Source organism: Bacidia gigantensis, assembly GCF_019456465.1.
Source record: "Bacidia gigantensis strain McMullin 20006 chromosome Unknown contig_244, whole genome shotgun sequence".
Taxonomy (NCBI): Eukaryota; Fungi; Ascomycota; class Lecanoromycetes; order Lecanorales; family Ramalinaceae; genus Bacidia; species Bacidia gigantensis.
This window is the reverse complement of record NW_025408600.1, coordinates 135,008-152,082: the sequence shown is the minus strand read 5'-3', so window position 1 is coordinate 152,082 and position 17,075 is coordinate 135,008. Positions and strand designations below refer to the sequence as shown.

Here is a 17,075-nt window from a genome sequence, read left to right as displayed (position 1 = left end):
GGGGGATGGAGGAGATGAGGCGGTCAAGCGGATATTGCATAAGTGCCATCATCACGACATGGCGACGAACGTGAATAACGACACCTCCCGAGATCACCCCGCACCGCACCTGGGATCAATGGTGGGCTTTATTCGGCCTACTGAAGCCATACATACATACAATGCAGATCATTGCATGCCACGTTGGGGAGCGCGAGAACGATGCAGCCACCAGCAGCTGCCCGCGAGAACACTGTCAACGTTCTCGTGACGGCAGGAACACAGGCGAGAATGCACCACCTACATGAACGACCGCATTCATCCGTCCGTCTTCTCATGCTCCCTCACATATTCCGCTGCCAGTCTCTTGACCTTCGCTTGGCTCTTCTCGTCTCCACTCCTCTCCTCAAACTCCAACCAACGCTTAAAGAAGAATTTGGCCTTCCGAGCCTTCAGCTTCATGCCCGACCCAGTCACGCGCTCGAAGAGCTTCCTCGCCTTTTCTTTCTCGCCCTGATTGATCTCGAGATCTAATAGCACGTTCCAAAGATCTAGCCGCTTCGGCCACTGCGATACCAGAGTCTCGAAGATTGTTCGACCGCGCTCTGCCTCGCCATTCGGGGACTTGAACTCTAGCTGCGCGAATCTGCTGGTCAAGTTGAGGTGGGTGTGAGGTGGCAGAGCCTGCATTGCTCTCGGAAGCAATGCGCGAGCTCTGTCCGGCTCGTTGAGAGTCGTCATAAGGAAGGTAGCGTAGTTGAAGTAGAGGTCCGGGGATTGCGTGAACTTCTTGACGGTTGCTTGGAAGAGGTCATCGGCTTTTTGGCTCTGATTTGCTTGGATGTAAATGCTGACTAGGCGTTCATGGATATCTTGGGAATCGTTATGTTGGCATGCACGCTTGAAGATTCCATCAAGGGCCTCTTCATTGCCGTATGTGTTTTCTAGGTTGAGCAATGCAATCCAGACGTTAAACTTCTCGCCTTCTTCTCGGATGTAGATAGTTTTGAGCGCACGTTCAGCTAAGTCGCGAGCAGTCTCAACTTCACCAAGTTGCAGCTGGAAGGCCATATAGCCAAGCCAGAGGACCGACGAATTCGGCTGGCTCAAGAGAAGCCGCTCAAAGTCCGCGCCTGATTGCGGACCGTTGACATCAAGATCACCTGTTCGGTCGACTTTGATTTCAGCGCGTCTTTTCCGCTTTTTTCTAGGAAGTGTTGCCTCATCTTCTGATGCCGATGGAGATGGAATATTTGTGCTCCCGAAAACGCTATCGCCCGTCCAGTCGAAGCCACCAGCACTGAGGCCTTTAAACTCCTTCGACAGGGATGGTCGATCTAAGGATGATGCCTTCGTGATCCCTCCGCCTTCATCGTCGGATGCTATGTCAAGATCATGTCCCTCGACTTCTGCGGAGTCCTCATCGCTTTCTTCGTCTTCATGCTCTTCAAGCGCAACGCCGTTCATACTAGGCTTCTCAGCTTCGTTATCTTCACTTTCATTAGCATCAATCATTGACTGATCATCATCATTGTCATCGTCATTCATAGAATCAATCATGACCCTTTCATCTGCTACTCCATTCGGTACGTCCGCAAAGTAGGATGCCTTGAGCCCAAGAGAGATCTGCCTCTTCTCTTGATTTAGGTTCAAGACCTTTGCTTTGACGGGATCGCCCTCTTCGTAAACTTTCTGAGGATTAAGGTCCTTGTTATCGCTCATCGCACTTCTATGACACAGTCCACTGACATTCGCAGAGTCATCGAAGACTACAAAGACTCCATAATCCTTTACCTTCCGGACTTTGCCGGTCACAATTTGCCCAACCTCCACGTCCGTAAACAACATGGGCGGTTTGTAGTCTTTGTCGATGTGGGACCGTCTGAGACTCATACTGATACGACCGGCACTAGCTTCTACTGCAAGGATTTTGCCTTTTACTAGCTGGTCGATCTCAAATCCAGACTTCCAATCCTTGACATAGAGATCCGTTAGATCAGCCACTCGCACGAAAGCGTTTACTTTGCTAGATAGCGAGATATGTATGCCACCATCTGCAACGAATTTGATGAAACCACGTCGAATGTCGTTGACCTGAATCTGTGACGCAGACTCAATGTCGGGATCTTCTACCGGAAGCGATGAGCTCAGGGTTTGTGATGGTCGACTGGAAAGCAACATTCGCTTGTTTGGGAGATCAATTTCCTTGATACAAACTTGAATGATTTGATCCTTGTGGAAGTTCCGAGGATTTGCCTTGGAATAGTCATCAGCCATGTCAACAAGATGGACCGCCCCTGATGCATCTTCTCCGAGCTGAACCATCAACTGGCGGTCTGTTATTTTCGTGATGCGCCCGGCAAGGACTTGACCTTGAGATAAGTCCTCGAATTTAGCAGATGGTCTCGGAGGTGGGCCTTTTGCCGACAGGTCTATATGACCACTCTCGGGATTCACCTTTACCACTCGTACCCGGAGCGCAGATCCAATGGGAAAATCCTTCGCTAAGTCAGGCGCGACAACATCATTAGTCAAATTTGAGGCTTTGATTCGACTTCGCACATTCGGCGATAGATTGACCCAGAGTGAGGTTGACTCAACATTATTGACGAAGACCGTCCACTTCGATCCTTTCTCAATTTTGGCTATTGTAAGAATATCAAGTTCGGGAGCCTCGAGATCTGACCGCTTCATGGTGAGTTCAAATACAGGCTGTTTTGTACGGTGCGTGATTGGCAGGAATTTGTGATTGCGGGCATCGTGCATACCCAAGATACGCACTTGGATGACTTCTTTAGGCTTGAATTGGCTCAATGGTGATTTAGGGTCCTTAATATCATCCCACGAGTCAAACGCTGAGGAAATACCAACTCGACCTTGAACACCATCCGCAAGCTGGACGTTGAGCTGTGTAGCCTTGACATGATTGATTCTGGCTTTCGTTATCTTTCCGGCTTTCAGTTCGTCAAAGCTTGTCAATGTTTCATCAATGGGATGCAGCAAAGATGAATCTTCGGATGCATCTACAGGTACCGGTTGGTTGGAAAGGAGAAATTTTCGCTCGGAGTAGTCTATCGATAGAACGAAGGCCGTGATTGGTTGATAAAGCCGCATGCCAAAGTCTGGTAGAAGCGCTGCTTCGTCAGAGAGGTGCCTTTTCAGGAGCAGTGCCGATAAGTTGCCCAAAAATTGAACAAATACACTTGTAGATGTAATGTTGTTGACGTAGCCGGTGACTTCGGTACCCTTCTTCACATCTTCAAAGTTTCGAGGCACTTTTTCAGCCGCAGCTGCCTTGATCATGCTTGGTTTACTGCTAAGCTGAACCAGGTGGTTCTTGTCTTGTTTATTGAATACTAGCAAGCTTTTCATCGTCTGACCCACCCTCACGTGCTCAAGAGTAGATATTGACTTCTTCGTCGTGCCATCTGTGAGCTGTTCGACGGGGAGTCTCCCTTTGAGTTGACTCGGTTGCAGCTCGAGAATGAGATTGTCGTTAGTCTTTTCAGTCACGATACCCTCTACTAGAGTGCCAACTTGCAAAGCTGTGAAAGCTTCCTGTTGCGTTGTCCCAAAAGCCGACGGTTCTTTGCAGGAGACTATCATACGCAACTTCTCAGCATCGACTGTAACGACGCGCACGTTGACCACCTGGCCAACGCGGAAGTGCTCTTGGGGATCTTGGATGAAAGTCTCGCTCATTTCTGACTTCGGAAGGAACGCTTTGACCCTGCCATAGAAGTACACTACAGCACCATTTGGTGAGACGCTGATCAGAGTCCCAGGTGATTGCATTCCGGGTTCCAAGCTACCATAGTCTACCCAAGGTTCAATATCACTGTTGATGAGACTCTTTTTCAAGGTCAGTCTGACTTGTCGCTTTGATGGCTCCACTGATAGCACTCTCGCGGTAACATTGATTCCTTCCGTGAATCTCTTTTCTGGGTGCTGAAGCCTGACATCCGCAAAATGATTCTCTGAAACCAGTCCGGACACACCCTCAGCGAGATTCAGTATGAGGCCTGTGACCCCTTCGCCCCCAATCAGAGTCTTCTCCACATTGGCATTGACAAGCTGGCCTGTTTTGACATCTTCAAGCCTCAAGAACGGCTGCTTAAGTATCTTAGGCTCTAAAGATAGTATAAAAAGCCCATCCATAGAATTGTAACCAATTACACGGGCAGGATGGATTGATCCAACCCTGAATGAACCAGTGGTCTCAGAGAGCGTCTCAACTTTACCGTCCGTAAGCTTAGAAATATGTGCAAATCCTCGTACACTGGGGACACCGACGTCCATGAATACGCCTATACTAGGTTCAACTTTGACAACCTTCGCTTCTTTCACAATCGCAGACAAAGGAAGCTTTTTGATAGGAGGTGAATTCTCATCACCGGATGTCTTTTCCTTCCACTGAATGATGTGATGCTCAAAAGATACACCTACTTTCATCTCCTCGGAGGTCGGAAAGGTGCAGAGAATACGACCTTTTAATTTAATGCCTGAGGGGAACTTCTTCTCGATGTCTTTGATGTGCGAGGCTGCGCCAGTGTGCATGATGTCTGCCGTGACGTCTACCATGCCCATCACCTTGCCTGCTACCCCCGACTTCGTTGTCTCTGAGACCATGAGCTCAACAGCAGTACCAGGTAAGAAGACATCTACCGTTGGCGCATCCGCCAAATATGCTCCTTTCTTCACACCGCCCAGCTTGATAGGATCCATAGATAACTTGATCGTTTTGCCATTGGCACTCTTTCCAGTCACCATACATAAGAAGACCGCCCCGTCAGTAATTTCTGAGAGCGTTTTATCGGTCCCAAGCTCTTTGGAAGACATGAAGCCCTTCACGCTAGAATCCTCAAGCCCGAGGTCCATAATAAGACCATGGTCTTCTACGCTTGTAACACTAGCTTGTACCGTCAAGTGAGGGACTAGATTGGGCGGTGAAAGCCCTTTGTTTGCCTGCCGTGGATCAATCGAGAGCCCAATGTGCCGTTTTCCCTTGCTTGTAGAATGCCGCTCATCTTCAGTAGATAGTACGCACGCACGGAGGTACTGGCCGATGGAAAACATGGACGGTAGATCCACGTTGTCTTCTGATGTATCCTCATCTCCATCTTCTTCCTCATCTTCAGCTAAGGCCTCTAACTTTCGATTGATCGTGTCCGAAATTGATGCAAAGGAAACGTATCCGGTGAGATTGTTCGGAAGACTCAGTGCGATGTCATGACGATTGATTTGGATGACTTGACCCAGGAGGAGCGATCCAGGCGCCAATCGCTTGTAGCTCATCCCTTCGATTCTGACGCCTTTTCTTTCAAGCACAGCGCTAGAGTCTAGTCTCTTTAATTTCGACTTTGGCCGGCTCTTCTGCTTTCGCACGCCATTTTGTTTTTGTGTAGGTAAATCCTCCTCATTTTCGGCGTTATCAAAGTCTTCGCGATGGGATCTGTTCCCGGTTTTCTGCTCGAACAACACATCTTCATGGGCTTGTATCTGTATCTGCTTCTGTTCCAATGGAGTCAGGACGCTTGCTCCACCTCGAGGGAAGGCTGGCTCTGCGTGAGGCAGAGCGATAGCCGGAGAAGCTCGCTGCTTTTTTGCTGGCCGTGTGCCTGGATTATCTTCTCGAGCTTTTCGCTTGATCGGGGCCATCTTACATGAGAGGCTCTGGGTTTGATGTGAACAATCGGCGCAATTACACAATTTTTTCGAAAGAGCGAAAGCTTCAAGCCCTAACTTTCGGCCCTAAAGGCTAGCCACTCCGAGGAACGTGACTTTGGCACGCGTCCCGCGACTTTACTTTTACGCCACAGCATCACATTCTCTCCCAATAATTGGGATGCATCAATTCAATGCAAGTTCTATGTGTATTGCAGCACTGCATTCTCACGTACTTCAATTAGCATCCTAGGTCCTTGACCCTGCAATGGAGCAACTGACGCCCGCTGCCTCCCAAGAGAACCTGCCGCCTTCGGAACCAAATACTATTGGGCATAACCTCGATTCCTCACCAATCCTGCCCACTTTCCAATTCTCCAATCCTATCCGACCAAGGAAACCCCCTACAATAACGCCTCGATCGTTTACACGGTTCTTCACGCCCAAATCCTCTATCAAAAGAAATAGTAAAACCGGTTCTTCCAGACAAATTCTCCGCGACATCACAGCTTCTGGAAATAATAGGAGAGGAGGGAGAGGGCAAGTGAAAGGCTTCATCTCCTTGGATGACGATGTCTATTCAGAGTCGGCCTTGAGAGCAAAGCGACGGAGAAAGCTGCCACCAACTCCAGCGCTCACTCCAGATTTCTCCTCGCCTTTGAAAAGACAGGGTCGCCCTGCGTCAGGCTGTACTAAAGATGAAGATAGTGACGACCAAGAGCTATCAGCCAAGAACAGATCAGACGGCATTCGGCTCAGAATATCGGAGAGTCCTAGGAGATATACGCCACCCCCATTTTCAAGATCGAAATTCACAACTGGACCGGGAAGTTGCTTAGGCTTAGAAGTTGGACAAGATAGACGGCCTTCTTGGAACCTGAGAAACAGCTGGCAATATGAGACCTCACAATTCTGTACTATCGTAGGCGACAGACACTATAGTCGCCACGTCGAGTCGCCACGTGAATCCTCGATCCCGTTCTGTAGCAAAGCCTGCAATAGTATGTTTTCCGAGGACTCCAGCGATTGACTAGCTAACATCCCATCAGCTAACTCACTGGTCGCAATTGCCGACGAAGATGGCGGTATCAAACTTCTCGAAAGCGCGGGCTCGGCGAAAGACGATTTCTCTACACCGTTTCTGCAATTTCGTCCTCACACAAATGCGATCCTTGACGTTGATTTCACACCTGACGATATGTTGATCGCAACGGCTTCTGGGGACCAGACTGCGCTCGTTATTGACATGCCCAGTCAAAAAGCAACCTACGCGATGGCCGGTCATGTATCTTCCGTCAAGCAAGTAAGATTTCAGCCCACCAACTCCAGCGTCATCGTGACATCGAGTCGAGATGGTAGCGTGCAAATATGGGACCTTAGATGTAAAGGCTATGATGGTCCAGTTAAGGAGATCAAGGTAGCTCTAGATGGCGTTCCAGTAAAAGGCGTTGCCCCCAACACTAAATTGACATGGGGTCGATCGGTAAACACAATCTTCGACGCCCATGCTATGAGGCAGTCACCAAACGTCCAATCAGTCTCAGCAAGTGGTACGAACATTGACCTTCCATCAAAATCCGAATGTCCAGGAAGGAAGGGCGACGTATCCGTCACTGTGTTGACATTTCTCACTCATGGCAGAGAACACCTCCTCGCTACCGGTTCCGAAGCAGATGCGTGCGTGAAGCTCTGGGACCTTAGAACTACTCATAATCATAGGCGGGGTCATGCAACGCCATTGTCCACCACACAGCAATCAGAAAGCCACAGCAGATATCGTCGGTTTGGTTTGACCTCATTCTCCTTGAGCGACGACGGTGCAAGGTTATATGCAGCATGTCGTGACAACACTGTGTATACATATTCAACTTCTCATCTAGTGCTCGGCCACGCTCCAGAATTGACATCAGCGAATTCGAAACCTCGCCGATCAGGCGGCCAGGAGAAAGTGGGCATGGGACCAATGTACGGTTTTCGCCATCCTAAATTCCATGCCACCACTTTTTACATCAAGTCTAGCATTCGCACTGCTCGAAATGATAATACAGAGCTTTTAGCTGTCGGCAGTAGTGATGGAGCTCCGGTGCTATTCCCGACAGATGAGCGGTATATGCAAAGATCTGCGAACCCGGACCCGCGAATGCAGAGAGAGCCTTCCCTTCCGCGGCTGAGGCCAGCACTTTCGAGGACAGAGAGTGGTACAGATTTGTCCGGGAGACTTGAAGACTCCATACCAATCTACCACCATGGTACGGCCTTAGTGAGAGGTCATAATTGCGAAGTCACCGGGTTGGACTGGACGTTGAATGGTGACCTGGTCTCCGTCGGCGACGACTTCGCCGTACGGTGCTGGCGAGAAGGCGACTCTCCTCATACTCGTCAATCCGCTAGGCATATGAGAATGAATGGCGAAAAAGGCGGTAAGCGGTGGGGCTGTGGATGGGCCGAAGTGACAGACGGCTGGGATGATGACGATAGTGACATATCTGATTAGCGTCCCTTTTCTTTGGAATAGAACCTGAGCTCCAGCGCGGCGTCTTGGACAGCCCTCAATCAAATCTTCCCCAGCTCCGTCTCCTCCTTTTCTCTCTCCTGTTCCTCTAACCTAATTTTCTCAATTTCCTCATCAATGAGCGCAACCTCCACCTCCAGCTTCAGGACCTTTTCCGTTAGCATCCCCGCATACTCCTCATCGCTCAGCTTCTTCAATCCAAGCCAATCCAGTTTCACGTTCTGCCTCCATCCCACTTTCTCCTTCTCCCCAGCCTCTACCTGCCTCTTTTCCTCCACTTCCCGCTCCACATGCTGCGTATGTCGCCCATCCACCCACACCCACGCTCTTTGCCCTGCCCAGCCCAGAAGCGCCATTTGCGCCGCGCCCGGCACCGCCTTCCCAGCAATTCTAGCTAGCGGTCCTCGAGTGCTAGCTTTACGGGCGGGAATTAGGGTACTAATCAAGGAGCCGGATATAGCGCCGCCGAGCGTGGAGGAGGTCAGTAAGTCGAAATGCGAAGGTGGGTGGGAAGGAGGCTGAGAGCGTGAGGTGTGTGTTGAGAGGGGACGATGTAGAAGGATCTGGGAGCGGGAATAGTGGAATGTGCTCCCCAGAAGGGTGCAGTAGATTCCTGAACCGAAGGTGAAGAGTTTGGGGTTGTGGGACCGGTAGAGACCATAGATGGAGCCGAAGGCGGCACCCGTGAGACCTGTAGAGTTTAGTCTTGAGGGACTGAGGCTTGCGAGAAAAGAACAATAGGGCGCATACTCCATGATCATACATAAAGAGCAGACAGACATGGAGTGAAGTTCATGTTTACTTTTTATCAAAAAGAAAACAAGAATGAATCTTTCGATGAAGTCCAAGAGACTACGGAGAGACATTGAGGTAGAGACTTGAATATCCACTCACCACTAGCAAGACCAAATGTGAGCGAAGGAGCAATCTTCTCCCACGTCAACTGCTCCCTTGCTCCTGTCAGCCGTTCCATGACTATCGATTGCACATCTATTCAGTAATGCGTAAATTTCAATCACGGCCCACGTGTCCGGTAGCAGAGTCGGACCCCACAAACGCTGATATGGAAAAGGTCTAAGACAATCGAGATGGCATTCTTGAGCCCAACATTGGGTACAATGCAATATGACGGAGATGTGCAGGGCCCTATATTCCTCGGGATGCGCTAATTTGGCCTTCGGCTCAGCCTTACGGCAATGCCAAGGCCAATCCACGAAATTCTTAGCAAAAAGGTTTGCCAGAGACAATCTCCACCTTCCACCCCTCGGTGGACATCACATACAACCATCAAAGTCGAACAACGAGTGCAGATCACTATTGCGAAAGAGGCTGGCAGACATACTGCAGCCTTGAGGAAGAAAGACACGGGACAATCAGCCAGAGCGTCCCCAGAAAAGAGCCGCAATCATGGGTACGTCTAACGCCACTTGGCCGGCTAAAAATCCTCTGAGTATCGAACGAGGCTGATAAATGTCTTAAAAGCTCCCAAGAAAGAGAAAGCGCAGAAGATGCAGTTGGGGGAGTTCCTCACTGATACATGTACGCTTGAACGCACCAGCGGGGATGACGCAGAATATGCTGACCGTGGTCGTAGCACTGGGATCATGGGCAGATGAGATGGAAGATGCGCCCATGCCATGTATGTCGCCTCAATGCTCTTAACTCACGCACTTTGCTGACTATTCGCGTTGCAGCCGGTAGACTTGCCCACTTTCCTCAGACTTGGCACAGCTTAGACTAAATATTACAGCACCTGCTGGAGGCTCAGTATATGGAAGAGGCGACAGAGGCTACGGTCAGGGAGGTGGGTTTGGCGCCAGCAAATTCGAAGGTAACGAGATGACGCCCCTGTTCATTCGCACACTCCTGACTTCAACATAGACCGAGGCCCACCGCGCACGGACTTACCTCTGCCTTCGAAGCCTCCGTACACAGTCCACTTGGGCAATCTCTCGTACGACGCTACCGAAGGAGATATCTCTGACTTCTTCAACGAATGCGCAGTCGAGAGTGTACGGATCGTTGAAGACAGGCTTGATTCTAAACCAAAAGGCTTTGGCTACGTCGAGTTCAAGACCCTTGATGGGCTGAAGAAAGCTCTGTCGCTGAACGAGACGCAATTCCAGGGTCGAAGAATAAGGATTAGTGTTGCAGAGCCCCGTGAGTTGCTTCCCCATCTGCCAATACACATACCATTGGCATCATACTAAAGCATATCACAGAGAAAGACCGCCTGGAATCCACCAGGGATTTTAGCGATTGGTCAAGAAAGGGACCCCTACCAGACATGCCAAATCAACGCAAACCATCGGGGCGAGACTTTGGGGCTGGTGCGCCAAGAGGAGCAGGCTTTGACAATATGTCTGATGCAGGTGGTGAACGTGGAGGCCGCCGTGCATTTGAGCCAAGCGATGGCAAGGTCCGAGACTTTGGCAATTGGGAGCGGAAAGGCCCACCAACACCAACTCTTACTGCCGGTCAGCCGAGTCGAAGCTTTGATAGGCCTGGAAGCCGCGACGGTCAATCATTGCGCCGTAACTCGCCTGCCTGGGGTGAGGGTCGCTCACAAGATGGTGGTTCGCGGCCTCCAAGACGAGAATTCACAGAACGACCGCCAATCGATCGAGCGCCTACAGCTGCAGAGCAAGACAATCAATGGCGGTCCAAAATGCGACCAGACGCTCCTCCGGCGCCACCAACTCCAGATAGTGCTGCTGCGAAATCGCCTGCGCTCTCGACTCGCCAGCTAAGCAATTCTTCATCTCCAGCAGCTGCACCTGTTGCTCCTGTTGAGAGGCCTAGACTCAACCTCCTCAAGAGAGGGGAATCCAGTCTTCCTGCAGACACGGTCAAAGCGTCTGAAGGTGATGCAAAGGCCAATCCATTCGGTGCGGCAAAGCCAATCGACACTGCAACTCGCGAAAAAGAAGTGGAAGAGAAAAGACAAGTTGCGTTGCAGGAGAAGAAGGAAGCCGACGAAAAAGCGAGAGAGGAAAAAAATTGGCTGAAGAAAAGGCAAAAGAAGAAAAACGCTTGGCTCGTGACGCTGAACTGGCAGCTAGGCCTGGAAGGTTCGAACAAAAACCAGAAGGTTCTCCAAAAAGCCCACAGCAGCAGAACGGGAACACACGGCCGAACACCGAGCGCAAAACCTCACAAGTGCCTGAGCGCAAGAAGCTCGAGAGGAAGTCTACGGGCGAGAAGGAGAATGGGTTACCAGCTCCATCGGCTGGAAAGCAATACGAGATTTTACGCCGACAAGTCGACGAAGAGGCTACCGCTGCTGATGAAGAGCGCGAAGACGCCGAGGCAATAGAAGAAAATGCGAATGGCATTATTACGGGCGACAAGGAGACCAAACCTCAAGAGATTGTCAGAGACCCAAAGCAAGACGCCCAGACGAACGGCGGAACGAGCGCTGCTCCTGACCAGACCGCAAAGCAATTGGAAGACGAGGGCTGGAGTACTGTCTCCAAGCCGGAGAAGAAACGAAAGAACGGTAACCAGGCCGCTCGTGCGATTGCTTCCTAAAGCAACGAACACCCACTCTCGATCTGCAAAAGTTGCTGCACATAATTCATTGCAAGGTAGCATGCAAATTTCCGCACATCCACCGTCAAGTTCTTCCCATCTTCTCGACTTTTCGACTGCAAGTAATATGCTGAGCACTAGCTCCGCATATTAATCACCTCATAATGAACACCGCAATTCCTACTAAACTCACCAACACAAAACCAACCCCTCTCAAAGCAGTAAGGACCGAAGGCGCCGAAAAGCCTTCACAGCATACACGGCGTTCGCGGATGCCAGGAAAGCACAGCAGGGAATCATTGTTCATTTCTTGCCTGGTTTTCTCTCGAGCATTCTGGTATTCTTTCAAATCGATCGATGAATAGATTTCCTTGGTGGAAAGGGGGGCCAGCAAATGGTCAAAAGCAAGCGATTGAAGCCTTTGCTTTTCACCCGTGAAGGGTGAGGCAGAAAAGGAAAGAGGTAGGAGAGGGGTGGAGAGGGGAGAGATGGCTTGTGTATACTAGATTGCTGGATACGACCTTTCTCGACCTGTTTTCCTCTCGGCACTTATATATCTTCTCTCTATATGGTGCACGCTCCTCATACGTGATTTTCTGCTTCGCAATTCCTGAATTGGTGTCTAACGAGTGCGGACTGATCTAGCTAAAGCCCCTGTGCGTAGCTTTCGCGCTCAATTCGGCCAAACGTTGAGTCTGGGATAGTTTGCTTATGTTGTTCTTGCGAAGAGACTAGGGGATTGTCTCCATTTCCTATTTGGTCATGCTTACGGCAGACCAAAGCTGACATACTCCATCGCTACGGTCGACTGAAAACATCTTTGTCTCGTATCTCCCCATCGTGACTTCCTGTCTTGCTGTTGAGGTTTCGTTAGAAGCCATGTCTTAGCCGTAAAGGTGACCGCTTCGGAGTGGTGGTAGATCATGGTTGCTTCATTACAACATTGTTTTGGAATTTCGACACTGCTATACTATTTTGACTCTACTACTTGATTTCATCTACCTGACAATCTCTGTGAAGGGACTTCAGCGGTCTTGACAGTCAAAAAGCATGGCGAGCTCGATAGGATCTCCATCGCAGTCCATCTTTTCCTCGACACCGTTCTATCTTCTGTTTGCACTCCTCACGGCAACCCTTGGCCCCTTTCAGTTCGGCTACCATCTTGTACGCCGCCAGCCCTTGACCTGATTATCTTCATCCATAGCTAACGAAATACCATAGGCTGAACTCAATGCCCCGCAAGGCGTCATTACATGTGGAACAAGAAAGAACAAGACAATTGCTGCCGGTGGCAAGCTTCCAGAATGTATCCCAATGACTATCGACCAATTTGCCCTTATCAGCTCTATCCTCACCTTGGGCGGCCTGCTTGGAGCATTGGCAGCAGGTTCATATAGCAGCGAATATGGTCGATTGAGGACGATGCGCTTGATGACCATTGCTCTCATCGTTGGCCCAATCGCTGAAAGCTTGAGCCCCAACATTGCAACACTTGCAATTGGACGGTTCATATCTGGACTGGGTGCAGGATCCGCTCTGGTGGTAGTACCTATCTACATCTCAGAGATCTGCCCACCGGAAAAGAGAGGTCTATTCGGGGCTATGACACAAATCCTATGCAACCTCGGGATTCTGATCTCGCAAACACTGGGATACTTCCTCAGCTACGGCAACATGTGGCGCGTCATTCTTGCAACAGCAGGGTGTGTGGCGGTCGTACAATTCTTTTGCCTCACTCTAGTTCCAGAGAGCCCGCAATGGCTCGCCGAGCATGGAAAGCCTGACGGTGGAAAGAATCTGCTCAGGAGACTACGCGGTAGACACTACGACATCCGCAAAGAATGGAAAGGATGGAATATCATCCACGACGACCCCGCAAGCTGTAAACCGCTCCTCCGCTCCTCCCCTCTCTTCACTTCCCGTAGACTAACAGCTTGTGTAGATGAAGAAGACTCCCTCATCCCCCCAGCCTCCATTACCGACAGCCCTGTACCGCCAGAGTCCATAACCATGATAGATACCCTAAGATCCCCGCAATACCGCCCGGCTGTCATTGCTGTCATCGCCGTCATGCTTGCCCAGCAATTCACAGGCATAAACAGTATCATCATGTACTCAGTCCACCTTCTCACATCCCTCCTCCCCACCTCCGCCGCTCTCCTCACTGTCGCCGTCTCTGCCATCAATCTCATCATGACCACAGCCTGCGCGCCCCTCCCCGATCGCATCGGCCGCAAAACCTGCATCCTGGCGTCCACAGCTGGAATGGGCATCTCCTCCATCCTCCTCGCCGTCGGCATAGGCCAGGGCATCAAACCCCTCGGCGCCATCGCCACCCTGCTCTTCGTAGCAGCATTTGCGGTGGGTCTAGGCCCCGTTCCCTTTATTCTCGCGAATGAGCTTGTGGGCCCCGAGGCCGTGGGCGCGACGCAGAGTTGGGCTCTCGCCGCGAATTGGATTGCGACGTTTGTGGTCAGCCAGTTCTTTCCGATGGTTAACAAGGCAATGGGAGAGAAAGGACGGGTGTATTATCTTTTTGCGGGACTGGCAGCGGTATTGGGCGCATTCATCGCCTGGTGGGTCCCTGAGACGAGGGGACGGAGAGATGTAGATGAGGTGTGGGGACGGAATGGCAAGGGTAGGGGTAGGAGGGGGAGTGGGGAGAGGATGGATTAGCGTTATTGGTGTTCAGTGAGGGAGTGGAAGCATTCAGGTAAGGGAGGTGAGGGCAGAGGGCCGTATACCGGCTGGCTTTTTGGTATGAATTATGTGGTATGATATCGTTATTGCATCTGCGATGGTGGGAGGAAACCAGGTGTCTTGGACTGACTTGGCACTGGTATTAAATTATCAGCATGGCTTTTGGTCTTTGTATACATAGATACCCCGGATTATATACAGCATCATTAGATTTTCCATGGTTGTCTAGTGTGACAATTCGACATTGGCTTGTGCAAAAAGAACCTTGTTCACCCGCGTCTTGTGAGGACTTATGCTGGAACGAGGGGATGCGTATTGGTATGACTGATTCGAATCCCTCTTGTCATATGTCAATGATCCTTGAATATGCCCGATGGGCTACTCGATTGCGCATTCAGCAGTGGTCAATTGATGCTTGGGATATCTGCATGCATGCTAGCGTCCTGCTTGCTCGTTTGATCACAGACTAAGCTAAGCCGTCTATTGACATTCATGATTTATTTGACCCGATTCTATGTCACGTATCTGATCTCTAGTGTGAAGATGCTGTAGATGCAGGCGTCTCAACGTTTTGTCCAGCTGCCTTACTTCTCAATGTAATCTTTTCATCCCACTTGTCGTTATCCCCTCTCGATGTCCCTAGTACAATACGACGGTTCCATGCTCTAGTGGGCCAGATCCTCCGTTCTACGCGTCTCCACCCCGATCCCCATCTCTCTCTCTTTTCGCCTGTCATACTTACACATGAGTCCTATTGCAGGCCTCTTCATCTAGTTCCTTCACCCGTGCCTTCATGGCTTCGCCAAGCCCAGCGTACGCTTCTTGCACGACTTTTCGGCCTGCGAGCTCGTTTGCGAATTTGAGGGCCTCGTGGGTCGTCCAGACATGGTCGGGATGGTTGGATTTGGGGTGGTGGAAGTAGAGACCGTAGAGGAGGCCGGCTGTGAATGTGTCGCCTGCGCCGATTGTGCTGGGGGGGAGGGGTGTGAGTATAAGGTAGGTGTGGAAGGGAAAAGGAGAGTGGAGGGGAGGGATGGGAGATGGGAGATGGGGGAGGAGGGGAGGGAAGACTGACTCGATGACCTCTTTGCCTTCGACCTTGAAGGCGGGCGTGGAGAAGTATTTCTGATCCGGCAGGGTGAGCACGCTGGCGCCTGATGCGCCCCACGTGATGCAGAGGTATTTACTGAGGATTGTCAGTCTTGGACGACCAGCGATTTCATGGTTTGGAGAGCTTACGCGAACATTGGAATTGCAGGCTGGGAGCGGAGACATTCTTCTGCTGATGTGAAACCGTTCGCCTGCGTACGTTCATGTTAGCTCGAGATTTGTTGTATGTATGTGAAGGGGATCACGTCATACCTCAGCCCAGCTCTTGGAGTAGAAGACAATGTTGGCTAGCCTCGCCATTTCTTGAAGGGCGGGTCGACCGGGCTTTTCTACTTCGACACTGATTTTGGCATGAGGGTACTTGTCGCGGAGGTACCGGATGCATTGGAGAGACACTTCTGGTATTCTCCCCTACATGCCATCAAAAGCGCGTCTCACTTTGAAGGGACGAAAGGCTTACCTCGAAGTGGTAAAGGGGCGATATAGAGGCATTGCGATCCGCAGCGTCCTTGAATTCCTCCAACGTCATATCGCGGACGGTATTGTATCCCACAGCGGTGCGACTTCCAGTGGCAGAATTCTTGATAATCCAGCTGAATGGCGCATCGTCCGTCTGCTCTCTAAAGAAGCAATGTTCGAAGTTGACTGCTGAACCTAGGGAGTCTTGGATGCGTTTGGTCTCTGATGAATTGGCGGAGGGCAATGCCGCGAGTAGTGTTAAAGGCGTGTTCGCGGAAAGCTGCTTGAATACGTCGAGGAGGTTACGAACATTTCCACCTGTGCGCTTCTCGAGCTGAGAGGCTTTGTGCTTTTCGTCCTCGGAGAGAAAACGGTCGACGCTGCCACTTGTCAGCAGTCCTTCTGAGATGAATAGGGTCCATATACGTCAGGATACTGTCAAGGCAGCAGACACCGACAGCGACGAGGGAGTCCATGGCTTTAAAAATTTAGTTGTTCTTAAGAAGTAGTCTCACTAGTTGACTTATGTTTTCCTGGAAAGGAGAAAAGAATGGGAGACGTGATGAAAGCGCAATATGGAGAGCTGATGCTCGCAATGCAGTACAAGCAGCGCGTACAGGGTATCTGATAGCAAGGAGTACAAAGCCATTAAGTGAATGAAGGGAATGCATTCATGTTGGACGGCACTGTCTCGGGCCACATTTGTCAATTGTATGCACATATCATTCACTGCAGCTTGGGCGATGTGACTCTTGGAGGTGGACCGGGCCACCTTAAGGAACATCTTTGGCCCAATAATTCGAGCGGCCATAGATATATGGCTAGAAAGGGTGGTAGAGGCTCACAGGAGAAGATTGAGGCGACCCTCGTCGTTGAATGCTGTGGTGATTCAACCCGCAAAAAGTGCGAATGCTTGGCGGCACGTGACTCGCGTTTCTTGGCAAACGCGGTGCACGCAGAAGCTGCACTTGGACCTTGCTCTCTATGATACTACAGGTAACCTGTCGTAGCTTCATTGAGTACCTGTCATCGCCTCCCCAGAAATACTGTCTCCGCATTCGGGCCTGAAGAAGCGCGAAGCTTGCTCTTGCAATCGACCTCCGACTACCGCCTTTCACAA

The 17,075-nt window shown here is 50.7% G+C and overlaps 5 protein-coding genes across 5 annotated transcripts; 2 read left to right on the top strand and 3 right to left on the bottom strand.

The window, feature by feature from the left end:
* Window positions 1–297: 297 nt before the first annotated feature.
* KY384_004736 (uncharacterized protein) lies at window positions 298–5,637 on the bottom strand (the record flags this gene model as incomplete). The annotated part of the gene is made up of 1 exon (XM_044813241.1): window positions 298–5,637. One exon carries the CDS (start codon window positions 5,635–5,637, stop codon window positions 298–300), a length of 5,340 nt encoding a protein of 1,779 aa, XP_044669519.1.
* A 274-nt stretch (window positions 5,638–5,911) lies between these two features.
* KY384_004735 (uncharacterized protein) lies at window positions 5,912–8,137 on the top strand (the record flags this gene model as incomplete). Its single annotated transcript, XM_044813240.1, has 2 exons — window positions 5,912–6,473; window positions 6,693–8,137. 2 exons carry the CDS (start codon window positions 5,912–5,914, stop codon window positions 8,135–8,137), a joined length of 2,007 nt encoding a protein of 668 aa, XP_044669518.1.
* A 59-nt stretch (window positions 8,138–8,196) lies between these two features.
* On the bottom strand, window positions 8,197–9,128 carry KY384_004734 (uncharacterized protein; the record flags this gene model as incomplete). Its single annotated transcript, XM_044813239.1, has 2 exons — window positions 8,197–8,846; window positions 9,050–9,128. The coding sequence occupies 2 exons, from the start codon at window positions 9,126–9,128 to the stop codon at window positions 8,197–8,199; spliced, it is 729 nt and encodes a 242-aa protein (XP_044669517.1).
* A 434-nt stretch (window positions 9,129–9,562) lies between these two features.
* On the top strand, window positions 9,563–14,362 carry KY384_004733 (uncharacterized protein; the record flags this gene model as incomplete). The annotated part of the gene is made up of 9 exons (XM_044813238.1): window positions 9,563–9,566; window positions 9,638–9,694; window positions 9,750–9,794; window positions 9,906–9,986; window positions 10,037–10,315; window positions 10,378–11,226; window positions 11,247–11,654; window positions 12,716–12,798; window positions 12,908–14,362. The coding sequence occupies 9 exons, from the start codon at window positions 9,563–9,565 to the stop codon at window positions 14,360–14,362; spliced, it is 3,261 nt and encodes a 1,086-aa protein (XP_044669516.1).
* A 762-nt stretch (window positions 14,363–15,124) lies between these two features.
* On the bottom strand, window positions 15,125–16,431 carry KY384_004732 (uncharacterized protein; the record flags this gene model as incomplete). Its single annotated transcript, XM_044813237.1, has 6 exons — window positions 15,125–15,356; window positions 15,462–15,572; window positions 15,626–15,687; window positions 15,749–15,907; window positions 15,957–16,335; window positions 16,382–16,431. The coding sequence occupies 6 exons, from the start codon at window positions 16,429–16,431 to the stop codon at window positions 15,125–15,127; spliced, it is 993 nt and encodes a 330-aa protein (XP_044669515.1).
* Window positions 16,432–17,075: the final 644 nt, after the last annotated feature.